Raw genomic sequence first — 28,000 nt, 5'->3', positions numbered from 1 at the left:
TGTTTGTCACCTCGGTGAAGAAGGGATCAGTGCTGGTAACAACAGGCATAACAATTTAGGAGCCTAATTGAGGGATGAGAAACAAGGCTGAGGCTCTGAAGGATTTAATTCCAAGACTGTTGCTTAGCATAATAGCAGCTTCCCCTCCACCTCAAATGTTTTAAACCATAGGTTTTAAAAACTCATTTTAAATAAAAATGTGCAAGGAGTAATTTTTCTCCCGCAGATCATGCGGTGCACTGCTGCAGCGATCACACAATGCTATTTTCTGGTCTTGCTTGCATCAACAGTTGGCTTTAACAATAAGGAAATTCTAATAATGTTATGATTATAATTAAGGGAAATCTAATGGGATTTTGTGGCCCGTGATTGGCATCCCAAGTACAGCATCAAACAGAAAAGGGAACATACAAGGGACAAATCTCCAGGACACCTTCAGAATTAGCAACCACTTGGATAATTATAAAGCGCCATTTTATAAAGAACCAGGAAACAAGATTAATTTATAAATCAGTTTATTTACAGAATTTGTTTTCTTAAAGTACATTTCAGTTACCAAAGATATTTACACTGGTGTACACAGGGACGACCCTGGTTATTTTACAGTTCTTAATTACAAAACAAAACAAAAAACCCCTCCACATCCTTGGGTCTGTCTACTGTGCAAAGCTGCTCTGGATGTGAACATCAGCTGAAACTGGCCCAAAAACCAAGTTACCAGGTTATTTACACATACACAGTAAACGGGTTTCAGCATCTCCACAACACAGAACACAGGGAGACGGAGACTCCCAAAAGGCGGCTTTGCAAGTGTATATCAAAAGGCTCTGCAAAGTCAAGGAAAAAACTAGTAAATGCAAGTTAATTACAGTATTCCTCTTTCATCTGTATATATTTTTGCACTTAACGTTTAAATTACAAATAAGTTCAATAGTTTGCTCTTCTCCATTTTAGTTGATTTGTAAACACTTCAGATGCACTAAATATCTTATAGGATTCAACTGTTTCTCTGCTGAAAAGTACTTTATTTTCCTAATATTCTTAAGGTAGCAAAGGGATATGAAAGTCAGAACTGCACGCAGTTCCTCACAGAATAGTCACTTACAAAGTCTCTATCACTGTGCTACTGAAGATCTTCTGCAGGTACACACTTATTCAAGTATTGCAAAAAGCTAAGGCCACTTTTTCAAGAAAGGAAAGTGAACAAGACGGGATTTTTCAATATCCCTTGTTCCACCTTGTGAGCAACAAGCCTTTTCTGAAAAGGCAGGTACTGATATTCCACAGCTTGGCTCAGGGAGCATCCTGCTGTGAGAGAGGTACTCGCGCTCCTTCTCCTCACAAGCCTGGGCTTTCCCACCTGGCATAGAGATCCTTCTGAAGAGGGAACCACATCTCCCCTGTGGGGAGTCAGTGACTCCCCAGTGACTGATGACAGTCACTGCCCCAAATGGCTTACAGGTCTCAGAAAAATGTCTCAGCCTTGAATCTTCTAACGTGGATGCACCAAGATAACCAGGACCCAGAAATACCATCTTGTTCTAACAATGGGAAGGTTGGGGAAAAGAAAGAAAGAGAGAACTCAGGCTCTTTGAGACTCCAGGCTTCCTCATACCTCCTCGTTACCAGCCTCAACCCAGACAGACCATTGCTTCATGGTAATGCATGCTTCATTGCATCATGGTAATCATCAGTCCACAAGTAGTCAACACACTCAAGGGTCTTGCGTATACACTCAACTCAAAGCAACTCAACACACTTGAGGTATTGAGAAGATAGTTCAAGTCTTTTTAGGGTTGCTCCTAGCAAGGATTGCTACCAAAAACAAATGGTGATGTTTGCAAACGAATAAAGCCATTACTTAGATACAGTTTCCTTCTGCCCAAACAGCTGTCAAAATAGTTACTACTTCTCTTGAGGGTACTAAACTAGTGCTATCCAAGCCAGGAAGACAACAGGCATATGATCTCCAATGGTCCCCGGTACCTTGGCAGACCACCTGTACAACCTTCTTCCTGCTGACGGGCAGATCAGAAAAGCCATGCCAGCCCTGCAGAAGAGTTGAAAAGCCTAGGGAATGCAGGGCGACCTTCTCAACACCAGCCACAGTATCTACAGAACAGAAACTAACTTTGTTTCTCTGATACTCCAGCCACAAACCTACGCTGCAGGTTTCTGCCTTCTTTCCATAATTGCTACCTACAAAAATAACAATCCTCGCTGCTGAAGAAGCTACACCCAGGAAAGGGAATCTGAGGCAGTGACACCAATGCAGCAGCTTTAGTTTGCTTCTGTCTTAAGCATTCAAGAGTTTCGTGGTTCAGCATCATGACATTTTACGTAGACAAGTGAATCACTTAGGGAAAAAAAGCTGAACAATGCTCCACCAAGACCACCTGACTTCCAGCTAGCCAGAAGGGCCACTACTGCCGGAAAGACATGCATATATGCCCGTTGGAGGTGTTCCTGTACACCACGACCTCCTGCTTGTTCTTCCACTCATTAAGCTCGCATGCATATGGCTCACCATTAACTCACAAGTGAGGTGCTGGCAATATTACATCTGAGAATTTGCATGGACCTCCGACAAATCCAACATTTCCCAGTGCTGTCCCTGAAGAATTACCAGCTGCATGTCACTGTGCAAAACGCAAATATTCCAATGATAGTTTTTAAAAAAAAAGGTGGAAAAGAAAACAAAATGGAGCAGTAGCAGAGGTATGCATAGCAGGAAGCCCAAGAACCAAACAGATGAAACAAATGGTAGAGATCTCCCTGCCATGCTTATCATGGGCTGCGGCATCTTTGGGGCACCTCTGAGGGCTTCAAAGTGTCTTTCTTCACTCCAGTGTGTCTGGAGAATCTGACTCTCCTCTGGGTCTTGTCCCAGGTTAGCAAACAGGGACATCCACTATTAAGGCATCGACGTTCAACCCCAGATTGTCTGCGTTCCTCCAAGAAAAACACACGAATGGGAGGGACAAGTTAGGAAGGAGCACGCAGCAGAAGGACACTACAGTTAAATCCAGCACCGAATCAACCACTTAACAGCTGCCCATGGCCTAGAAGTTCAGGGAAAGGAAGGAAACAGACAGAGCAGGGAAGTTTCACATTGTTTTTCAGCTTAGTCCCCTCAACTCTCCATTGTCTCTGAACCAGGTGGGGTGAAGCTACGCTCCTAGTCCTGCCTTTGCTTCCCACCTCTGGTCACTGAGGCTTTCTTCTTCTTACCTCCCCTCCTCCTCCTATCTGTCTCAAGAAGCTGGAGGTTTTGTGCGAAGAATATGGGGCTCTGGAAGTTTCCAGAACAGATGCTTCCTCAAGTTCATCTGTCTCAAAACATAAGACAGTGCAGCCAACTGCACAGGACACTCTCTTATAACCCACTTAATAACTTATCTGAAAATAAATAAAAAACCCACAAGCACAAAACATGCAGACAGTCAAGCACTGGACACTGCTTTCTTTGGTGAATACACTCTGTTCTCTAAATTGTTCAAGTAACGGCTGCTCCGATTTATTAGGCGACAGAAAGGGACAAAGCAGAGGGATTGAAGGCCAAATTTTTGTGACAAAATGTTTTCCACTCCTGCATGTCTCTTGCCTGAGAAAATCCTGAGCATCCGTTATCTGAGAGCAGCTGGTGCTCCAGGAAGAGAAGAAGTGCTACACAGTAGGAGGAAAGTTGGCCATGGGCTCATCTTTCATGCTTGACATTAGGCGGCCCTTATCTTGCTCCACTTTGGGACTGAAGCAAGTTACATAGGAAGAGCAGCAAGAATTCTTTACTTGAATGCACAAAGCAATGTTATCTAATTTCCCTGGACTGCCCGGCACCATACTTGGTACCACATCACAGAACAAAAATGAAAACAAGCTCCAGAGAGAAGTGAATTAAATGGGCTCTGGAGCAGAAGAAACTCATGCACATTGTTAGGGGTGCAGGAGAAGAGGTGTTAAGATTGTAACACTGTTCAGTATGGTAAGTCTCCTTTTATGACTAAAACCTGACCAAATTGTTTCTTCTCCAAATTACTCACATTTCTAAAGACAAGTCGAGTACTGGTGGCTGACGGCCGCTCCAGCAAAGCAGCCAATATCCCAACTGAACTCAACCCTCTCAGAGCACAAGCTGAACATGTCAAAGCCCCAGGCTGGGGCCCCAGACAGCTGCTGACAGTTATGTGGCAGAACTGCACTGGCACATGAACAGTCTTGAGCACTCCACAATACAAGCTTGAGTGAGGGATCAGCTTGTTCCAAACAATAAATCCGGTGCGCGGTCTCTAGTGGCAGTGGATGCAAATTCAGGTTCCTTTAATCACATCTGAACTGCCTTTAAACCCCATGCATGGAAGTCCAGTAGCAGCGCCTGCAGGATGGAGAGCACATCAGGAGTCAGAAAGGCCCGTGACTCAGTGGTTACGCAGCTGTAATATTATTTTCAGCACTGTCAGACAAGCAGCAATCTCTGCTGTTTCTCATTTATCTGGTTCAGTACATCAACAGTGTCTCTGATTAAGGCCTCGAAGATCCCGTCCGCCAACTGCATCTTTACACACAGTTCATCCTCGTCGTAGTTCACCCACTGTGCTTCTTCCTCGTGAAGTTCCTGCACCTTGGAGGGTAGAAAGGAAAATGCAAAACAAACATTACAATTCTGTTGCTTTAGGGCAATATCCTCTGCAAAGTTCCAGAAAGAGTCCAAAACAGTGTGCATCTGCCAACAACATATCTGTCTTTGTAAGAGATTACAGGAAACGCTTGGAATTGCAAAATGAACACAGATCTATTTGAACCAGGCTATTTCACTGTATGAATGTTCTCTACCTTTGACTCAATTTTAAAGGATTTCATATTCCTGCACAAGTTTTTCGCTTGAAAGAACTCAGCTAATGGGATATTCTTGGCCAACAGCAGAAGCTCTATTAAAAAAGTTCCTAATTGCATATTTGCAAGAAGCTGATTCCATACAGCTTAAGCTGGTAAGAAATCATGCAAAGGCCTTGAACAGGAGAAGGAGAAAAAAACTTTACTGCCGTTCAGTTTATTTGAATAAGAATTAGAAAACCTAAAGAAAATAACTATCTTTTCCAATTCTTCTGTATAGGAAGACAAAATGTTGGCATGTGTTGTACGTTAGTATTACAACTCATTTGCACAGAATACTCCATGCTTTGTTGGATTTAAGAGCATTATTACAAATGGAATTTGTAATATTACCATTACAGCTAAAACAGTAATTCAAAGAGTATTTATTTCCTTCTATTCCTGAATTGTTGACAAGCAAAATCCAGTTTTACTGGTTACTGGCAAGTAAGTGTTTTAGCAACAGACAGAAATATATAATTTAGTTCAGCAAATCAAGTCTTACCAAGAGTCTCTCCAAACTGGATATCTCCAATTAAACTTATTAAAAATTTGCGTTAGTGACCATTTCAGTATTACAGATATGTCCTATCAAAGCTCCAACTTCTGAGAAAAGAAAGAGTGAGTGCAAACATCACTCATATTTAAAATGACAAAGAAAACCTGCTGAAAGCTCTTTCTCTGCTCAGCTTCAGCACAAAGCTCCTCTGACCATAAATCCTGCACTCCGAATTCAAAACACATTTACACTGTCCACTTAGACAAGTGGGCCAGACACCTAGACCATGCCAAAATAAGGTTAAAACATACTGAAAATCCACTAATCCAGTACCAATATGTAATAGTGTTGTTATCTAAAGAGAGTACAAGACCCAACACCCTCTCTCCCTCTTTTTCCTGAAGGTGAACTGCCCAGAAACTTGTCCATTTTGAAGGTGACAGCTGCTGTAGCATAATGATGATTCAATAACCCAAACACAGTGTGAAGCCCAAGAACAGGCTGCTATAGGAACCCCAGGGAACCGGCACTGCTTCAGGGTTTGTAGTCATTCATAAGGTTTCAGTTATACACGGGGTTTCAGTCTGACAGCTCCTCTCTTCCTCCCTTAAGAGAGCTTGGGGAGAGGGGCAGGGATCTCATCCTGCAAACAGCTTTGGAGGAGTCATGCCATATGCTTACAAATCTCTGCACTACCACAGTGAGCACACCTCTTCAGCACAGCCCTCCTTTCCCGTACTGCTGCCAAAGACGAGGTGTTAATGGTTTCATTATGCTTCTTACTAATAAGGAAGAAGCAACAATATTGGCAAATCAAACTTTGAATGAGTGTTGTAGGTGAAAAATAATTTAAATTGAATGCTAACAAGCAGCAGATAATTGGGTTAAGTTTGTGTGGGGGTGAATGTCTGAAACAGACTTCTGAACTGTCTCTCAAGCAGAAGCTTGCTGCCTGGAACTGGTACATGCTGGTTGTAAATTTTGACAAACCCTCAACTAAACAGCAGTAGCATGTCTCAAGTCCTCCCATCAATAGAGAGGCATAAAATAGAAGCACCGATTTGGAGGCTAATCATGTGTTGCGTGTCTGCATCACAGACTATTCAGATGAGGAAAAGCAAGAGACAGGGGTCACGAAAAGAAGAGGTGATACCAAAAAGAAGGGTTCCCAAAAAGGAGGAGTGATCCAGGAAGAAGACAGGGGCCCCGAAGGGAGAAGGTGAAGATCTTTGCTAGAGGAAAGATCCTGGAAATGGGGGAAGATCCTAGAGATGAAGAAGGTGGGTGGAGACAAATCCCAGAGGACACCCAGGGACCTTGACTTATGACATGTGAGACTGGAAACCAGGAGCAGTTGCACAGTATCAACTGATGCTATTTTCTGCCCGACCGTCCCAGGTCAGCAGCAACCTCGCTGCTGGAAAGCAAAGTCAAGATGTAGTGAACATAACGAGGGGGGTGGGGGGCAGCAAGTGAGTAAAATAATCAAGCAGGTTAAAAGCTCTGATCTCACTGGCCCTTAAACAAACCCCAATATCCAGATCCACACTAAGCTGCTGTTTATTCTCTCTCATCTGCAACAATGTAATGGGACAGTTCCTTTACTGTACTCCAGGATGGGGAAAAAAACAAAACAAAACAAAAAAACGCAACCAAAAAAAAAAAAAAAAAAAATATTCATACGATAAAGAAACACAATGAAATGGGAGAGGACAAGGTAGCTTGATCCAGGCAGAGAAAGGCTAGATGTGAAACAGCTACAGAAAGATCCAGAAAGAAAAACAGTATCAGTGATTAATTTTCACTTGCCTCTATCATTCCCCCTTTTTCTCAGAGACAGAGTGCACAATTTCCTTTGGCATTAGGAGGATGTCCTCGAGCATACTCTTGGAAAACTAAGAGAATGTGCAATTTGCAGCTGCAGGCAAGTCTTGCTTATACTGTATTCAGAACATGTGCAGAAACTGCTGTGCTGCCCTAGCTGCAGACTTCTAAGCCAAGGCGGCTGCGACTGCTTTGTCTGGGAAATGTTTGACCCATTTGTCATATTATTACAAACAGCTTCTAAGTAATGGAGATAGCTCGCTTATATTTGGCGACTACTGTGGCTTTCATGGAAGTGGGCTTTGCATTGTCTTCAGTATATGCACAGCATTTAAGTTCTTGTGCACCCTCAGGACAAAAGTAAAACTTCACACTTTTGATAGCAGGAAGTAAGCGATGTACCAGAGAGAAACTGCATTTGGGCAAAGTGAGGAAAATAACATTTTTAATGAAACTGAATTCCATTAATTTTCTACAGGAAAAAATAAATAGTGACACAATGCACAAGGCTGTGTAGTATGGCTTTTGTGTGCTTTGTATATTTTTTTTAAACACTCAAAGAAAGAAGGGGGCACACACACAAAAGAAAAATCAAGAGATGAGGTAGCATGATCCTGCTGGCCATCGAATAAATGCCACAATACACAAAAAAACCAACACTTAAAAGAATATAATCTGAAGGAAACTTTAAAAAGTAAATTAGTAGGATTCGATTTCTGGAGGTTCCTATTCAAAAACATGAATATCTGCCACATAAACTAGATTTAAGCAGCAACTAAGACCACTTGGAGACTGAAAAGTACAAAAATCCAGAAATAAACTACTGCCTTGGAAGAATGCCAGTAGGAGGAAGGCAGGCAGGTACATTCTCACAGCCCTTTGCTCTCAGAGTGCCTGGAAATCTTAAGATGCACAACCGTGCATACAAGCAGGCTTCGATTCTCTTCTTACTGTTCCACTCCCCTTGGATTTAGATCTCAGGTGCCACAGAAAGTGGGCTTTCAATTAAGTCAGCTTGATAGAAACAGCTTTGCTTTGTTGCGGAGTTCAAAACTGCATGGTGAGAAACATTCTAGTCAGTAAGTCAACAGGTCAGAAGATCAAGTGCTTTTCAGCACCCTGTTGGCAGGCTTCTCAGGTGCGAAAGCTAACCACATAGGTTTGGCAGAATCATGAGAGCTTTGCTTTCTCAAGCTCCAGGTAGAAGGGAAGGGGATGTGGCAGGGAAAGCAATGGCACACTTTGTGCAAACAGATCAGTACAGGGAGTTCTGGCTCAAGACACCAGTGGGAAAAAAAAAGTAGTGGAAACAGTCTATTGTTAGCACCTGAACCTAAATAAGGAGATATGAGGAGTTTTGCTGTAGTTTAAAAAGAGGTTTTGAAAGGTGTAGGCAGCTCTGATGTACCTCGGAGATTCTCCCACAAAGCACAGACAGCATACCTGTGGTAAAGGTGGCAGCACAAAAGGACATGAGAAGAAGAAAGCAAACACCTAAACATTCCTTTAACTTGATTTTAAACAAAGTAGCTTTTCATAAACCTGAACCTCCTCTATTTGTTTACTGAAAGCCAAGATTTGCTGTAATTGTTAACAACTGGAGCAACTACCGAGCAGACCAGACAACTCTCCTAAGAAATCCCATTAGAAATGCTTTCTGAGAACAGAGATGCCTGATCAAAATTAACAGTGCTGCAAAAAAGGAGAAGAAGAAGGTAGAGTTTCTGTCACCTGCAGAAAAACATGGCTAACTATGTTGGTGTCAATGCTGGAAAAGAGCAGACGAGTGAAAAATGCATCTTTATGCAGTGACTACTGGAAGTAGCAAAGAGCAAGGCAGATCAAGGAGGTGAAGGACTAATCCATCCTGTTCTCCCCTTAATTTCCAGTGGGTGTGATGGCTGACTGCAGTCACCCACAGGATCCAGCATCACAGAGAGCACCAGCACAAGTGCAGGCTGCTTCTACTGCTGTGCCCCCTTCCCTACAGGGCTGAACCTTTGGTGGAGACAAGGACCACTGGGGATTTGGTTTAGTATGATAAACCCAGAAAGACACATCCAGGAATAATCAGAGAGAGATTAAGCTGGGCAGAATAGCCTGGCACTTGCTCTATGCCTTCAGAAGAAACAAAAGGAAATTCAGCAAACAGCCATGGCTCCTGGTTTTAGAGCCACTCAACTGTCCAGTCAGATGATGTCACTATTTGACAGTCATTATTAATATGCTGGAGAAGGAGGTATACAGCTGACTCCCCATCCTCTGTATCAAAACCCCTATCCTAGTCATACCTAGCTCCTGGGCCAGAGGTGTTCAATCCTCTCATCAAAGTCACTAAAAACACAGTTGTCTCAATAGAAACCTCATTTGAAAGTTAGTTTTACTTGAAGGAAAAACAAAGAAACTGGGAATGACCTGTGCTTAATGTTTAAATGCAAACAGCAGAAGCCTAAGAATGTTTACCTCTGCCTTCAAAAGATCATGTTTTATTTTAACAGTCTTTGTCTTTATAAGGAGGAAAAGAATGTGGAGAATCAACCAGCTCGTATACATACTCACATGACATCCCCTGCACATTGCAAGAGGTGTGTATTGGCTAAATCTTCACAAAATCTTGAACAAAGCAGTTTTCATTGTGATTTCTAAAGCACTCAAATCTACCAAAAAAGTCTTGATTTCTCTTTCAGGAAATTGCTGTGTTCTACTACTTGAATATATTTTAAATAAAATTTGGAAGAGTCCAAAACTGACCGCCTAGTTTAGGGCTACCCTGTGAGTTACTAATGGAAAGATCTTGCACAAACCTGTTTATCCACTTACGACCTTGGATTTGCGTTATCACAGAACCCATAACCTTAAGCACAAGTTGGAGGCTGACTAGGAGACAGAGAAAGCTATTCAGATACTTCATGTTTTATAGAGATTTTAATAAAATAAGGTAAGAGAAATTGAACACTATCTCCTTAACTTTTCAGTCAGAAGTTTCTCTTGTTAGTGTCTCACATTACAGTATAAATTTGTTAGCAATGCCACTGAGACAGCCTTATTTCTAAAGCATGGCATGCTGCAATCTTCACAGAATTACTCCCAGTCTTCAACTAAAATTTTATTACCATATTCTTGTGAGAACAAAATAAAATTAAACATATTCCTTATTAAGCCAAACTTGTCAGAGGTCCATTAATCTTTGACATCTGGGTCTGCATGTAAATCACAGACCAGATTGTCTGAACATTGAACTTATTCCACCTAAAGCACTTCAGATGCCTTCAACTAGAAAAAAAATTTCCAATCCGGAATCTTTCCAGATATGGTTCAAAGAAATTAGGAAACCGGTACACAGGCATAATAGTTGTACTATTAGTTTTCTCAGGGATCTAAACCTAAGACTGTTTTGTGAATGCTTTAACAGCTTCCATATCCCAGAACTAAGTGTATCCCAGAATCAAGTGTACTAGGATATGCAGGTCCTAAACATACATATTCTATTTACATTCAATTAAAATTAAACACCTGGAAAAAAGCCTGTGTTGGAAACCTTCCACTGATGGGCAATTAAAAGACCACACGACCCATGACTTGAAGTTACTTATATGTGCGCATGTGTGGAATCAATTTCAGGTATAATTAAGTGAAGCACGGTGTTAATGACGACTCATATTCCCAAGCAGAACCTTCACTATCATTATAGCCAATAAAGATGTTAATCATCCTGCCATACAAGCCAACATGTAACTTTCAAAAACTAGTACACAGCCAGACCTTCTCTGTCCTGCACAGCTCTAACACTGAACTGCCTCTGCCCCAGTGGCAGCCGCATTCACTACTCCATGAGAAGTACTACAGGAGCAGGATTCCAGCTCGTTACTTAGCTCTGAGGGAACGCTTAGCTGTGGGTACTATCTGGCAGACCGGTTACCTTGTACTAGAGATTATCATGCCCCATACAGCCTCTTCAAAGTGTTCACTGTTCTAACCCAACAACTTTGCTAACCAGATTCAACAGAAAGATTGCAGATCTGGTCTATTAAGTTCTGGTCTGAGCAACCTGATCTGGTTGGAGATGTCCCTGCTCTTTGCCAGGGGGGTTGGACTGGATGACTGTGTGAGGGATCTCAGTGACGGTCCATGTAAGGTCATTGTGGGAAATTACAAGCTGCACACAGCTGTGAGAACGTGACCTTGGAGAGGGGAGCTAGGAGGGTTGTTATCTCAGAGAGGGGAGCCAGGAGGGTTGTTACTGAGCAGTATGTTGCTGCTGTCTGGGAACTGCTGTTAGCCAGCAGAGCATGTGCTTGGCAGGCCCTGTTGCATGTGCTGGCCATGCGTGCACCAACACCTGGTCAGTACTCTGCCACTGAATCTGCTGAGGGTATGAACAGAGCAGCCCAGAGCAGAGGGGGAGAAAAAGGACACAGAGCACATTCTGCAAACAACAGGACGCCCTGAAGGTGCTGCGCCTACCTCCCTTCTCTGCTCTGACCCCGCAGATAATCATCCTCCTGCTCGGTGGTGTCTTCGGCGTGGTCGGGTTGATAAGACTCTCATAAAGGGAAAACAATACGCTGGTAACTGCTTATGCTAGGAACTGTAACTGCTTATGCTACTAACTGCTTATGCAAGGCTATAATAGAGCAATAAATACTGTTGTGCTTTTAAATATCATATGCTGGGTGAACTTTGTCCATAGGAATCCTACGAACTGGTTACAATGACCTTTAAAGGTCCCTTCTAACCCTAACTACTGTACAATTCTAAGTTCTCAGTATCACTATCTCCAGTTAAACAATATTACTTCAAAATACAAACATTTAAAATTAAAGTAAGAGGAAAAACATATTCCGTTCCCAAATAAAAAATTTAGTCTCATTTCAGTCAAATATTTCAATGTTTTCTTGTGTAAATTCATCCTTTAAAGTTTTGGGAGTGGGCAAATTTATATTCCAGTCACATTAGTAGGCATGAAGACAGAATTCACTGGCACTGGACTTCTGTTTTTGTCAATATGGTGCTCTCTAAAATTAAACACCTTCTATCAAGACCTCATGCACATTTTGTATTCTTTAAACAGCATGATCGAATACTGAAAAATACAATCATATGTCACACTTCGATCTGGTGGACAGTATCTGACATGATTGCTTGTTTTCATCCACTGACCAGTATATGATCCACTCGGTCTCGTTTCTTCCGCCCAAATTTCATCATCTTCTGCCAGTCTGTTTTGTGATTAGGCTCCTTCCTCAGGCTGAACAACTTCAGTACTTCAGCTGCAATGAAACTCTACAGAACAGTAAAGGTGAGATTTGTCACATTTGAGCCAAGAAATAAACTGTATGCACAAAGTACCTACCCTAAAAAGTCATATTATAGAATGCATCGCAGCTTTCCGTTTAGCTAAGAGTCATACTGGGTATGCAAGAAAGTTACAGTGAAAGTCTTTGAGGCAGCATTACACAGGCAGAACAATTATTAAATCCAGAAGTGGTGGGGAAAAAAAAGTGACATCCACCGCTGTAACAACCTTGAGAACCAAAGCTTTCGATTAAAAAGTACAGCAAATGGGAGATTATGACAATACATTTTACAGGAGAATATTAAAGAAAAGCAAGGTGAGAATTTGGTGTCCTTGTCGTGTGCCCCCGCTCTCCCTTGCTGCAGGCTTTTCAAAGTCTTCCTAACAGAGTGATCTAGATAGTATTTCTGACTTTTCTAGACAGTTAACCTGCTGTATCTTCAGCAGGTTAATCAAAATACAGTCATCATCTCCCTCCCCACTCCCATTTCAGAAGGAACAGTACAGGTGGAAGTCTTCATTTGTGTCCTGATGAGCTGTAAGGAAGGTTCTTTGTTGAGCACTTTCAGTGAGACAGTTTTTTTCTGAATGTCCAGCTCTGCAAGTTTCACCTAGGTCCAGTCAGGCTCTAGCTTTTGGAGGTTTTGTCCTTCCTTAAGCACTACCACCAATAACAGGAGACCTCCTCTGGCTTGCCAGATACAACAATGCCCTCATCAATCAAATTTTGGGTGCCTCTGGGCAACTCCCGCTCGTCATCAGTGAGGCTGGCATAGGGGTGTCTGAGTAAAAAAATCCAGCTCATCCCATTTGGCCCAACCCTACCGCTGGATCCATGCCAACACACCCACACAGAGTTACACTGAAATCTGCTAAAGCAGCAGTCCGTCAGCATACCAACTTTACAAAATCAAGGTCATCCTGGCAGTTCTGCACAGAGGACTAAGGTTTAAAAGCAACCAAATGGACAGGGAGGCAAATCTGTTGAGTAAAAAAAGGACCATTTTGACACAGTCTCTTTCAGATTTGTTAATCTCATTTCTCTCCTCAACTCATCTCTTACTGGACAAACCTGTTACGATCTTTTAACACTCAGGCAAGTGCCAGTAGAATATTTTTAATCTCACTTTCCCTGCATGACAAAGATTTCTTCCTACCTTGACTTCATCCAGATCATTTGGATCTTTTACTCGGCGAAAGTAAGCAGATGCAATCCTACACGGTTTCATCCAAATGGGTTGATTTAGATTAGGATCCTCAGCAAAGATTTCCCCAAAGATCTCTCTTGTTAAATCAAATACCACCTTAGCAAAGAAAGAAGTTGAAGTTAAAAGCTTTTGTTGCTCATGGCAAACATTCAAAGGACAAGAACAAAATGCCTAAAGATTGTACCTTTTTATAAACCTGCTTGTTTATCGTGTCCGTGTCCTGCTCTTTGAGGGTACTACTAAGATCTGTATGAAGGCTGAAACTCTGAAGATCATGACCCAGCTCTTTCAGTTTCCAGAGCTCCTCAGCTGCTGCATGCACCATACCTTCCACCTCCACCGCAGTATGAGGGACTGCCAAAGGTTCCTCGCACGGCTTTGTTGGTACTTTCTGCGGTTCTACCTTGGGCAGCACTGCTGGTTCCTCAGCTTGCTTCTGCTGGATCTTACGGGAACTCAGGCCATAGTCCTCATCAAACCAGTCTTGATCATCTCCCAGCACACTCGAAAACTCCCGATTGAGCTCCAGCTCTGCTAGTCTCTTGGCGAGCTCTTCCTGACCACTGGCACCAAACACTGGACTCTCCTGTGAATTAAGAGCCACAGAGTAAATGTAGAAGCGGTGTCACACTATTGTCTAACTCAACTTACATTTTTAAACGCTCTACTAATGTAATTGGCAATATACGCATAAATACTCAGAAAAAATAATAAATAGCCCACAGTAAAATTAGAAATGTTTTGATTGAAATATCTGGGCTTTCTACCACTCTAGAGCTTAAAAGACCACTGGCCCAGGTTGCCAGAGAGGTTGTTGATGCCCCATCCCTGGAAACATTCAAGGCCAGGTTGGATGAGGCTCTGAGCAACCTGATCTACTCAAAGACATCCCTGCTTCTTGCTGGACTAGATGACCTTTGAAGATCCCTTCCAACCCTAACCATTCTATGATTCTATGATGTACAACTTTTCACTTACCAAGCCGCAGATCTAAATCAACAGCTTAAAAGCTTTTAGCAGGTGATGGCTGTTTTAGTGACTGAGCAGTGCTCACACTGGTGAAATGGGCTGAACCTTTCTGTGATGATAATATATGGAGATCAATGGCAAAGCAGACAGGTTTACTGGGATCTTCAGCAGAAAGGCTAAGTCCTTTATTTGTAGCATTAGTGATTGTCCTGAGGAAGCCTAAACTTCCAGTACTCATGATATATTAGTTCAATGGATAGAGCACTGACACCTTAATGGCCTTGACAGCAACTAATTATGTTTGAGGATGATTATTTCATATTAAGAATAGATAGAGGTAAGTTTACAGTATTTTGCCATTTTTAGAATAAAAAAAATGAGGGTAAGGATTAAATCCAAACTGAACACATAAGCAGAATGCAACCTAAATGTATTATTTTTCACTTTCATGCGCCAGAACATGTCTTTCAGCCTGTACGGCTACCAAAATGAGCTATGAACCAGGATACACAAGAACACACATGTAACACACATACATACAGACAATCTCCACATCACCAAACAGAACTTGGGAGAAAACAAACTGATGCCACACAGCATTCCTCTAATTCAATTAACATCAGCCAAAGGAACAACAGACTCTCAAAATCAGCACAAGATGTCTGTTACTCACTGGTCTGGGACACATGTCTGGAGAGGACAGTTCTTCTCTTTCATCTTCCAAATCACAACTTAGAAAAAAGTTATTCAGTCCATTGGGAATCTGCTTTTCTATCTGCTGGGACGGGGTACTGGATTTCTCCTTCACATCACAGAGCTCCTGGTTGCTGAGATGGATTTTCTCATTCCTGACTCTTTTTATTTGCTGTAACTGATTGACTGTGTCTTTCACAAAATCTTTGAGTAGACTATCTGTTAGCAAACTGACCTTTTCCAGTTGGTCTTTTGACTTTTCTTCCTCTCTAAGCGGCAGCCTAAGCTGGGCTTCCAACTGGTTCTTTTCTTTTGTCAGCAAATCCAGAAGTGGAGTTGCATGCTTCTCCACAACTCCAGGAGAGAGATCATCTAACTTTTCAGCACATTCTTCCCCCAGTGTCTTCTGCCTCTCCAGTTTTTCAGAAAGAAAATCTGAGATATCATCCAACTGAACAGTGGAAATCTCATCTACAACACCAGAAATGAGAGGAGCAAGGCCGGCCTCCTGTTTTACAGCAAGCTTCAGATAATCCACCACTGATTGTTCTTGGGCAAGTGATTCAGCAGCTACAGAAATCTCCTTCATGCTATTTGCTTTAGAAGACAGCTCCTTATCAATGCTTTCCTCAGCTGAGGCTTCTGAAACAGTTCTGTCTGAAGGAGCTTTATCCTGGGAATAGTTCTCTGTTGTACCTCTGCCCTGGCTTTCACCCTCTTTACCAGGTTTGGAACTTTCTCTGTCTCTCTGCTTAGCTTTGTGTTGCTTCTCCAGTCTATCATCAAAGAAGGAGTCTTCATCCTTATTCGTGTCTAAATGGCTATCAATACTTTCTGTAATGTGAGAGATTTTTTGAGGAGGAGCAAAAATACCATGCTTTTCTTTGCAATCAAAATATTTAATACCATCATAAGTTCCGTTATTGTTCCCTTCAGGTTTATCCAACTCCACGCCAGCCCAAAACCCTTTGGCAAACTTAGTCAGACCTTTGAATCGCAATGTTCCAGGCTGGACTTTACTCACAAGCACTCTATCACCAATGTTGAAAGTTGGCAAACCATCTGTTTCTTCTGTGACTGAAACAGAGGCCCACAGTGGTGACTCGGTAGGGGCCTGTTCTTGCTCCACATCTCTGCGTTCAGTATTTTTTATAAGTTCTGTTGGGGACTTAAGCTCTAATAACCTCTCTGAACGCGTGCTGCCAGAGAGAGAGAGAGACCTATCACTGAGGTTTTCACTGATTTCGCCATCACTGCCAAGGCTGGTGGATCTACTTCTACTGGTCTGTGTGTGCGTGTGCTGTGACCACTCTGTCAGTGAGTGAGCATCCCCGTTAAGGGAGAGAAGAGATGCTTCGAAGTCATCTTTGTAACGCTCCCCAGGAAGTGTTTCTTCAACTGATGCTTGTTTTCTGGAAGAGGATCCTTCAAAGTCTTCAAGGTATGATGGCTCCTTTTGACTAAAGAGTTGTTCGGAAAGCAGATAACCTTTTTCTTCTGCTGATTTGCTCAGTTTGCGAGAAGACTCTTCTACACTTGGGCCAGATACAGTATCTTTATCTGCCAGTCTCTGTTCTAAGATTTCTTCTGTACCATGAAGACCTTCTACAGCCAAATCAAAGAATTCCTTCTGAGAGTGTTCATTTTCAGAACGGAGGACTTTCTTTGGAAGGATGTCCAGTGAGCTCTCCTGTTCTTTATCTAATGTCAAAAAGACGTCAGAACTCTCCAAAGGTTTAACATGAGAACCTTCAGTCTCATACTCCTCAGACTTTATGTATTCCAAGTCTTCCTGTATCTCAGATTTATGACTGAAGGCAGCCTCATCATTGGATGCATTTACTACATTGTTCATTGACCCACAGGATATCTTGCTAACATCTTCCACGTCTTTGAGAAGAGATGATGAGGGAACATTATCTAAGAAATCACCAGCTCCTCCTCTGGAACTCCTTAATGGTGACATTAAAACCGAGGAAGGTGTTCCAGAAGGTTCTGCATGAACATCTGTCACAGCCACCTTCTTGGTATGCACAAATGCAGATCTCTCTGTTCTTGATGACACAGTATCTTGAAGGAAAACAAAAAGTTAATTACAGCAGATCGTATAGCTTGCATTGTTTTATTGAAAACTGAAACCATAGGCAACAAAATTGACTCAAGGTTTCTACACCAAAAGATACAAACTGGTGCCTTGGAAACATGTCTTTCTAAATGTCCTGTGAACATGAGCAACATTCTTTCAGTTCCAGGGTTGTAACACTTTCTTTTCGATTCTGTTCCTTGTACCAGTATTTCATAATGCCATATAATACTGAGCCTGTTCTGGTTTTATTTAGTGAGGGGGGCCTAGTGTGGTAGCTTCTATAAGAAGCTGCTAGAAGTTGCTCCCCTTTGTTCAGCGGACTCGGCCGGGCCTAGGGTGGACCTGCTGCTGGCCAAGGCTGAGCCAATTGGTAGCAGAATGTTCCCTGATAACGCCTCTACAATCACATATTTAAGAAGGGGAAAAACAGGGAAAAAAAGAAGAAAAGATGTGAGGACATTGAGCCAGGACAGAGAGGGGGAGGCGTGAGCCTTGTGGACCTTGCAGGCCTCACCCTCTGGCCTCCCGCCAGGCAGCCGTCTGGGCCCGACTCGGCCTGGCCTGGCTGCAAGAAGTGGAGAGGAGACGAGATGTGAAGAGAATCTGAGAGGCGTCTGCCTGCCTGTAGTACAGATTCTTCCAGTCACATACCTGCATGTTCTGAAATGGATTCCAAAGATGCTCTGGATCGCTCTGATTCAGACAGTGATTTCCAGTTTTTAACTGTCTCGGGCCTAAAGTTGAAAAATCAAATTGCATGAATCTTGGTTATACAAGAGCGTTGGTTTTGTTTTGTTTTTAGGGGGTTTTGTTTGTTTGTTTTTTAATATATAAAAATGGAAATACAAGCATCTAGAATTATAATACTACACCAATGATAACATAAACAGTTTGGCCTGTCAACATACCGTGACCTTACAAAATAGGAATGGCGATAGAGAGGACAGTTTGGCAAGTCCTGGGAAGTCATTTTCTAGAAGAGTAATCAAACTAACCTTTTCTGCAGGCAAGAAAAAGAAAATAACTTTTTTTTTTAACTTCAATGCAATAAAATTGCACCGTCTGCTGTAAAAAATGAAACATTCAAAAATGCAATAGGAAGTGCAGAAGTCAGTTGAATTCTCTACCTTTTAAGATCTAAACCAGATTTAAGTTGCAAAGATGAACGATTTGCCTCGCACAGTGCAGCAAGCATAATGAGTGATAAAAATGGGGAAAAATGGGTCAGTAATCCATACAACTAATTGGCACAGTCTTCTAAAACTGGAAATTATTGTTCAGAAAGAACCTGAAAATAGGATCTGAAAGACTAGGCAGGACAAAAAAGTGAGATGCATACAACTACAGGGACAGTACATCTTATCTGTTTTGGGTCTGATGAGACCAGCAAATAGGTCAACAGGATATGGTCACTGTCCAGTGCTTTAAGGAAGAGCAGTTATGAGCTTTCCTTGCACTCATGGTTTCTGCTAAAACAGCATTCACCACAGTTTCAGAATAGTCTCAAAAAGAAGAAGAAATCCCAGTTACCTATGGAGTGGTGGTGCCTTGATCTTAGGTTTTTCAGCAGCAGCTGAGGATGGAGTTTTAATCTGAGGTTTAGCTGTCGGTGATGCCTCCAGGTCTTGGCTCAACTCTGCTTCAGTCCTCTTGATAAACTCGTCGTACGACTGCACATGGAAAACAGTTACAGGTGTTAGTCTATTAAACCATAACTACAATTCAGCAATTGAAACCTATTAAATGAATAAAGGATACACTTGGTTTCTCTGTAAAGCAATCTATTTAACTTCCTAAAGCTCTACAGTTGTGAATCCTAGAAATTTTAATACTTCACTTTTCAAAAATCAATTGCATGAGCATCACTCTTTAATCAAGCTAGGATACTAACATCTACAAACATACATAAGCCCCCTGAACACTGCTAGTAACCCATTAAAGATATACATTTTAAAAGGGAATGGCATTTTTGCCTCAAGGCTCTGGTTCGTTATTGAAAATAGCTAAATAGCCAGAACACAGTCCCACTTCTATCACAACAATGTGTCTTTCACAGCTGTTGATACAATATTGTGCCAACAACTTCCATACTATAATGATTTATCCAAAGTGAACAATCTTTTACTTCGCCCTTCTTCCTACTTTTCCTACCTCCAATTGTTTGATCAAACTGGCTTCCTGGGCCTTCAGTCTCTCCTTCTGTCTCTTTCTCTGTTCCTTTTTAAGCTGGTAAACCACAGACTTCCTTTTCCGTAGTTCATCCTTCAGGGCCCTGATCCGTCCTTCAATGTCACTTTGATCAGATGTGGTTTCTGAAAAAGTTTAGTTGTAGTCTTTATAAGCTTGCACCTCACAAAACAGTTCTATGCAAAGCAATAAACGGTCATTTAGTAAATACAAAGTATGGTCCAAGAAACATAAAAGAATTTCATGTCAACATGTTACCCTTAAATATAATAAGACACCAGGTAAGATCTCAGATTCAAAACACTACTGCGTAACACAAAAAAGTGTCGTATCTTATTTAATTTATAAGAGAAAGGCTCTGTTACATACAATAAACTTGCTACCAAACTTGTTCACATCAACTGCCCATGTTTATGCTCCTATCTCATTACCTGTTCAGCATGTCAGCTGTTGCAGAAATGATTTTTTTTCTGACATATTTAAAAATATGACAACTCAAAAGATGCATACCAATAAGATATCTGAAATATTTGTTCACAATCATAATATACAGTTTCAAGCTACAGGGTACACTTCATTGATAGGAATTTCACTTGGAACAGTGGACTCCAAAAACAGTTTAGGTTTCTGGTGAGTTACGATTTTCTGCCACCTAGACTAAATACATCTATGAAATGGGAGGGCTGACAGATAAAGAGTTGGAAGGAATGTCAATATGAACAATGCAGAGATTTTCACTCTTGTCAGGTCTCAGGATGACAATTTATTCAGGGTGAATGGGGCTGCTGTTATGCTTAGACATGATAGACTACTCCATAGTAGCGTGTACAAAGCTACTTGGCATATCTTTGCTCCAAGTTCAATTTTACAGACCCTCGTCTGATGCCACTATTGATTGTAGCTATTTTCCACTTAAAAAAAAATTTTCTTAATAAATATCCTTAGTAATTTTAATAAGATCTCCTCCATTCCTCTCCATCCCCAGAACTCCCTCAACCTGGCCTTCCAGTCCTGATGATGTTGTACCTCTTTTCCATTGGGACACTGTCCCCAGATACTTAGATCCATTCTCCGCATGATAACTCCGTTCTACCAGTAACTGCTGCTTTCATCATTTTGGTTGTAACAACCTCTTAGTCTCTCAGACCGCTCAGACTTTACAGAGCTTGCCTCAGTGTCTCATTACTTATTCTCTTCCACCCATCTGATTATGTCCACTTGCTTCTTTTTTTTCAAATGTATACCAACATAGTGCAAAACAAGATCCTTGTCCCAGATTGGCGCTACCACAACTAAGTATCAAAAACTCTTTAAAATATTTATCTGACATCGTTTTACTGGATCTCCTCCCTGTGGCTGATGTCCCCCCCTTCCTCTTCTATAGCAGCAGCTGCTGCTCCTAAGAGAAGGATCTTGTCTGGTTTGCTTTTCTAATGCTCAATATTACCTATAATGTTTTCTGGACCAAAGGACTTGGATGCTCATAAATGCCAATTGCTTTACTGAACATCCTAGAAAGTAAGTCACCAGTATTATTTGGTCAGCTAGCAGGAACAGCAGGACATTTTGCTAATCAATCTCACTTCTCAAGACAACAAACCTCCATAATGAAGGATTTCCTCATCAACAGCCAGCAAATGCAATCAAACTACTGTATTCTTTTTCCATTAACAACTGTTGTTAACCATTTAGAGAGTTTTAAAAAAACACAGCACAAAGAATGGAATCGCACTTGCTAATCAGGAGTATTTTATGATGCCACTGCAATTAACAGCTCCTCCCAAATAGTAAGTGACCACTATGTAATTACAGCTCCTCTTGATCAACTCATAAGGGAAAGATCCACACATGCTTTCATCTTTGACGATCTGGTCTACGCATGCACCGGACTGACATAGCAATGACTTCATTACTACTCAGCAGCTTGGAAGATTTGTCTCTTTACAATGGAATGACTTATTGTGAAACCAGCACCATCCTGATCGACTTCCCAACTCTTACACCCTCTTCAGTATTTGAAATCAAAGATTGCAAATACTTTATTTAAAAAAAGGTTATTTTCACGATCACTGTTGCCTGCTCTACATTTCATAATGGCTTCCTTACGTGGTTTCTCAGTCATAACTTGAAAATAACTTTATCAAGTTGCTGAATGCTTCACTGTGTTGCAAACAGCTCTCCAGAGAGAATCCCAATACAAATCACTCAGTGCAAATATCTAGGTCTGACGTATTCATTTCTCTATCCAGCAGGAGAACAGCTGCCTCAAAATTACTGTGTTTCTAATGCACTTACATACATTTTAACAGCAACAAAAAAAAAAAACCAACATAAAAGCTTAAGGTAGCAACATCAAGCACCACACAGACTGGATATGTATGCACGCCAGTAACTTATCCGTCAATCACAAACAACAGCCAGCACATGCAATAGAACCACCTAATTCTTTTTCCTCTAAACACTTACTGATCATTTAGGGTATTAAAAAAAAAAAAACAAGCAGGAAAACGCCATCTCAGTTGCTAATAAGTATTTTATGATGCTGTATGAACTACACTGTGAAATACAAGACATTTTGGAGACTAAAAGCACAGAAAGGTTCAAAATAGACTTCACAGCTTAACAGAGATGATGATGGTGAACCACTAAATGGTGGCTCAGTAAATCCGGCAATCCATGTGACTAACAGACTGTGAGAGCACACCAGGGAAAGGAGCGCTCTGTACCAGTTCACTTCTAATATTTTACCCCTCAGTATTTACTGGTAGACAACTTGGATAGTGGATTAAAATATTTATAATAAAGAGTCCATATTTGTATTGTATAGCTCAAAATGCAATCTTAGGCCTTATTTCACTGCATACAGTTCAAATCCTCCTCCAAAAAAAAAATCTTATGTCCTCAAGCATCCATCCGTTCTGCACATGCCAGCGGAAGGCCAACAGGCTTACTTATACTGCCACGGTAACAGAGCCATACTGCTTCTGGAACCAGGCTGCGTTCAAAAGGAGGATGATCATGCTGCTGAATCATATCGTGCTTTCTTAAAATATGAGGGCTGGAGAAGTGTCACTGGTTAAAAGCACAGCTAACCTTGCTATTTTTAAATTCTAGGACCACTTTAACTAATGACCGTGATCTTCTTCATACCTATTTGCAGCAATCTGTGTTGCTTTCTGAAAGAAGGTATCATATACAGATATTCATACATTAAGATCTTCTTAAGCTGAAGTGATCAAATTATGTCATGGGAAAACACTCTCACAGAACCCCAAACCCTGGTAATGTCCAATCATTTCTGCCTGCCTCTCCACAGTTATGTCTGCATTTCAAGTTTACTCATAAAAAGGAAAAGCTTTTTCAAAAGCAATTTAAACCCAAGCACATAGTACACTCACCTGATTGTGTAATAGATAAAGATTCATCAGACCAGTTGTGAGATATCTGATGGGACTTCACAGGTGAACGTAGCTGTCCTCCAGTTCTGTGGCTGCCTTTGCTGGAGTCTTGCTTTGATACAGATATGCTGCTTTTGGGAGGAGACTATGGGAGAAGAAAAGGACAAATAAGTAATTGCTTGTAAAGCTCAGTTTGAAAGTAGAGCTAGTTACAAGGGAAGAACATCATGACTAGAGAACATCTCATAAGCAGTGGTACCTATCCAACTATTTTAAGAAGAATTTAATCTTAGTTTGCTAGACAATAAAACTAAAATACCGAGAGCAGCAATAGCCAACTGCCTACTTTGAGTCTAGATTTCAGTAAACCTGCTTAGACTTCTCTATTACCACCCTAAGTTAACTAACATGGTTCTGACCCACAGGTGTTTGAAACAGTTTATGTAATCTTATTTGGTAACAATCAGGCAATAGGAACTCCTAGTAAATATACTGATGAAATAAAAAAGACCATTTCCTCTAAGGGGTGCAAGATGACCTTTTAAAACAGTAAACCAATAGCGCATGATTTCTCTGAGGCCAGGCAAAAATTTCTAGGAGAGGGTATTCTTCCAAAATGCTGCTTACCGCCTCAACATAGTACCACAAACCTTTTACATACCGTGAACATAACCTCTGGCACATATCAGACATTTTACCTTACTATCCTCTCAGCAATCTTTCCAAGGAAGTATTTGTAGTAAGTCTAGATGCACCATTCTTTTACCCCACAGACACTGCATTTTCTGTCTCATTGAGCACACGGCAAAGTTATCAGGATGAAACTTATCAAAATTATCAACCATGCAGAAACAATAGTTAGAATAGAACAGTAAGGCAGAATTAGCCAGTGAGCAGATATAATCTGAAACCCAAAAGATTGTGCGTGAGGCTACAAACTCTGCTCCTTCATCCTACAGCTATACTTTGGGATACATTATTTACGAGTAAAGCAAAGTGGAAAAATAGAGCATAGTTTCCATGGCCTTAAAGAATTTATACAATGGTAACAAGCTAGCCTACAGCTAATTCACACTGGTAAACTGGGTCAGTGTTACACCACTTAATACTGCATACCTACGTGACATACGCAAAACATTTTGCAAGACTACCTGGAAGCTTAAAAATATCTAAACTCAGTGCTGAAGCAAATTTTTCTTCAAGACTGCAAAGAATACATCTGATCACAATGTTTATTCATAGTTATGTAAAATGGTATTGCAAACACAGGAAATAGTTTAATCTCTGCTTTGACAACGGGGATGGTTATGTTTACTACCTCTCTGATAGCCTTTTACAAGCATAAGCATATATAGCATAAAAAGCTCACTCACAAGTTTGCCTAGTGAGGTAGAGGACTTGAACTCTTCAGAATAAATAATTTCTTCATTAATTGTACTCCGATCTGGGCTTTCTGGCTGTCCATGGCCCATAGTCTCTGATGGGACGGACTCAGCAGCTGGACTGCCAAGATCTTCTGGGATAGAGCTTTCACTGTTCAGATGAGAGCAAGAAGGCATTGGAGACTCTTCTTCACTAGCCGTTTCTGTGACTGAATGAGAGAAAAAATGCAAGCGCCTAAGAACTTACAGTGACTTACACGCCTTCAGAGATACTGCTGCCTGCATATAAAGTAGTGACTGCTACCAATACATGTCAAATTGCTATTTCACTCACCTAGAAACTGAGGGTGGAATATTTAGCAAGAACAAGCATGTTTACCAGATAATTATGTTTTAAGACTGCCAAACATTCTTAGTCATCACTGAATGGCTAAAATAAAGAGGTTTTCGAGATATTCTAACATTTTCCAGACAACACACTTGAAAAATATTATTAGGGAACCTGTCCTTCCAGTTGACTGTACACCAGCAAGAATCACTATTAGTCTGAAGAAGTCATGGAGGAGCATATAATCTGCAGGCCAGCTCTTGAATTTCGAATTGTTTGCTTCCTTTACAGTAGTTGCAGAAAACATTTTAACCTTATAATTTCATCATGAGTCTCTCAACCAGCAACAAGTAAAATAATAAGCTGGCTTTTCAATATTCCAGTTTACTAAATTCCGCAGGAGTCACAGCACTACTGAGGCAGCCATGGAGAACTATTTAATATCTGAGCAAAGGCTGGGGAGAGGAACTTCTCCTGAAGCAGGGCTAAGGTCCAGTGCTTACTGGTAGATACCATTAATAGAAAGCAAGTATATTTTTCTCATCTGTTGGTGAGAATTCAGCATTCATGCTGAACTTTTGTTTATTGGAACTTACTGATTCATACACGTATCATCTTTAAAATGTCTTACAATACCTAAAATCCACATTACTGTTTTCAGTAACAAGTGCAATAGAGCACAATTCTGAATTCCTCCTGTACATTCAAAGGATAGGCGGCCAGCTTTCAGCAAAGTGTGAAAAAAAGGGAAATTGATTATTTATAAAACAATCCCTGAAGTTTCATTACTTTCTCTCACCGCAAGCTGGTTCATGCTGAAAGTACAGTTCACTTAAGACAGAAGAATAAAGTTGTCGCTCCAAAATCCAGGAACTTATTTTTCCTCACAATAGCATCATTTATACTAATTACATTCTATCACACTTTAGCACAGTTGCAGATTTCAAAGAGTCACACTGCATTAACAACAGAAGGGTGTGGGGGAGAAGAAAACACTTTCAATTTTTTTAAAACACAGACAAGGGGAAAGCAGGCCCTGCTAAGAGCCATCCTCACCAACAGTAATAAGGCTAAGAGGATAGACGTTTTGAGCACTACAGACAAAAATTATTTTAATAGAGTAAATTCAGAAGACGATCAGCAAAAGATTATGCAATATTTTTGTTTTGAAAGACAGAAATATAGTTTAAATTGTATACAGAAACATCTGATGGGTCTATGCTGCACTGTTCACTTGAGAACATATACAGCAAAGGAGGAATACAGATTTAGCTAAGGTGTAAAATAGGGCTAAAAGAACAAGGCAACAGAAGGCAGTAAACAGTGCAGAAATCATGATTCTCAGAGTCCAGAGAAGAACAACTACCACCAAAACATTAAAAAGGGAAGAAAGCGCAAACCTAAGCAACCATGGTGTAAAATTATGTTTTACTTTTGTCTTTCGCATCAGTTCCCCCCACTTCCTACTACCTTTGGGCTCAGTTCTCTGATCCTCCAGATCTTTCTTGGCTATTTTGGTTTTGAGCAGCTCTTTGTCCCAGGCAGCTAAAGCCTGCTTTTCTATCCGCCGTATTTCTGCTTCCTCTGCATCCAGGCGACGTTTCCACTCCAACAATTCTTCAGCGTGTTGTCGACGCTGCATCAGCTTCTGTTCTCGCTTAGTTAGGAACCTGACAGACAGAGCAGAAGACAGTGGGAAAACAGCCAATGACACTCAAAGGTCCCGATACCCAGATACTCTACTGCCGCAATTCCCAGAATTATAGCTATTCAGATTGTTTTCTAGGTTAATATCTACACTGACTACTACCTCCTAGACTTCTGATGTGCTGCTGAGGAAAAAAAAAACCAAACCAGACCAAATAGACGGAGGCTTTTTCTCTGCAGTAAGTAAAGTCTACAACATACTGTAAAGACGCTGCTTACATTTTAAAGATCTTAAAAATCATTAACATTGCTACTAATTATTCACTCAAATGAACAGGATAAGTTCCCAATTTCAGGACATGAAAAGTACCTGTGGTATTAAACTGGAACTCTCAAGAAAGCAGTGACTGAAAAATGAACCTTTCTTTTTGCTCCTTCCAATGACAGAAAAATTGTAACCCCAGTAGCCCCACAGTTCCTTCCAAATACGTAACTATAAGATAAGGTGATCCTGAAACTATTCTCTTACTGGAACTTTTATCCTTTCTTTAAGCATCATCTCTATGGATTGCCACACCTGGAATGTTAACTGTCAGCTGACAGCATCAAGAGAATAAGGATGCAGGACTTTTTCCCAGCTATGAAAAGATCTGGCTGCTAATTTAAGAGTAGATAAAATGCAAAGCTCATGCTGAAAATCAGCAATTTTTTTTTTTTCTGATGAAGATTTCTTAAGTGATCCATGAAACCTCAGAAATGGGGAAATTCTTACAGGGCTTCATAGGTACGAATAAGTTTGTGTGCATATACTAATTCTCTTTGACAGCTTTTGAACAACAATATCATGGTCTTATTTCTAAATATTGAAGTAAACAAGATGTCACGAAATCACTCTGTAGAAAATACACGGTCTGCCAGGTAGAGTGAGAGTTCATCATTGGTACAGAAGGTACGGTGCCTAAAGAGGCAGTCTTCTAAGACTTATGATATTTTGCTTTGCAATGCCCTCATAATTTGTAATTTTCAAGTCATCTCAAACACGTTGCATCAAAGTTTTTAAGCTGCAAATAAGATAATTTCATCTATGTTTTTTAATCTCTCATGTTTCAAAAAACCCTTTTATTTACAGAGACTGGAATGACCAATGGGTTAATCTGGAGGTCTTGCCTGCTAAGGGACATAGTGCTCATTCTGTTCCCTGGAAAAGTGAGGAGGCAGTTGATCAGAAAGGTTAAGATTCAAATAAGTTCTTCTCTAAGACAGATTCAGATAAGGTGGACAAGTTATGATGCGAAGATAAAAGTTTCAGAAGCCAGTAAGACATGTCCACAATTTTCTTTCCTATGGTCAAAACAAGAGCAGGTAAAAAACAGAAGCACCTCTGAGCCTCTGGAACACCTGCCACCTTCAAGCTAACAGATTCCATGATTCTGTACATTAATTTATAATTTTCTACAAACAAACATTACCTACTTTTAGGCAAAACTGACAGATTAATATCATTAAGAAACTAGACTACCAACAGTAATTGCATCACAAACATGACACGGACAGTCACGCTTATGTTGTGTTTTTCACCAGCACTATCAGATTATCAACTCCTACTTTCAGATA

General features: G+C 40.9%; 1 protein-coding gene across 8 annotated transcripts in view; it reads right to left on the bottom strand.

Moving 5' to 3' along the window:
- Positions 1–1,429: 1,429 nt before the first annotated feature.
- Positions 1,430–28,000, bottom strand: part of CEP350 (centrosomal protein 350) — a 75,343-nt gene continuing 48,772 nt past the window's right edge. For 5 of the 8 annotated variants that reach the window (XM_086754057.1, XM_086754061.1, XM_086754056.1 and 2 more), the window contains 11 exons: positions 26,210–26,409; positions 24,403–24,614; positions 23,030–23,174; positions 19,596–19,756; positions 18,975–19,114; positions 18,096–18,178; positions 15,339–17,428; positions 13,881–14,282; positions 13,646–13,792; positions 12,353–12,475; positions 3,452–4,618 (listed from right to left, as the gene is read on the bottom strand). In XM_086754057.1, coding sequence (XP_086610183.1) covers positions 4,454–4,618; positions 12,353–12,475; positions 13,646–13,792; positions 13,881–14,282; positions 15,339–17,428; positions 18,096–18,178; positions 18,975–19,114; positions 19,596–19,756; positions 23,030–23,174; positions 24,403–24,614; positions 26,210–26,409 — 3,868 coding nt within the window. In that variant the 3' untranslated portion in view covers positions 3,452–4,453. Of the gene's footprint in view, positions 1,542–3,451; positions 4,619–11,656; positions 11,736–12,352; positions 12,476–13,645; positions 13,793–13,880; positions 14,283–15,338; positions 17,429–18,095; positions 18,179–18,974; positions 19,115–19,595; positions 19,757–23,029; positions 23,175–24,402; positions 24,615–26,209; positions 26,410–28,000 lie in introns of those variants that run through there. The other 3 variants (XR_015259276.1, XM_086754058.1, XM_086754060.1) reach the window with 3 other exon arrangements.

This window comes from Chlamydotis macqueenii, chromosome 8, assembly GCF_036417535.1.
Source record: "Chlamydotis macqueenii isolate bChlMac1 chromosome 8, bChlMac1.mat, whole genome shotgun sequence".
NCBI lineage: Eukaryota > Metazoa > Chordata > Aves > Otidiformes > Otididae > Chlamydotis > Chlamydotis macqueenii.
This window is presented reverse-complemented; position numbering and strand designations above follow the sequence as displayed.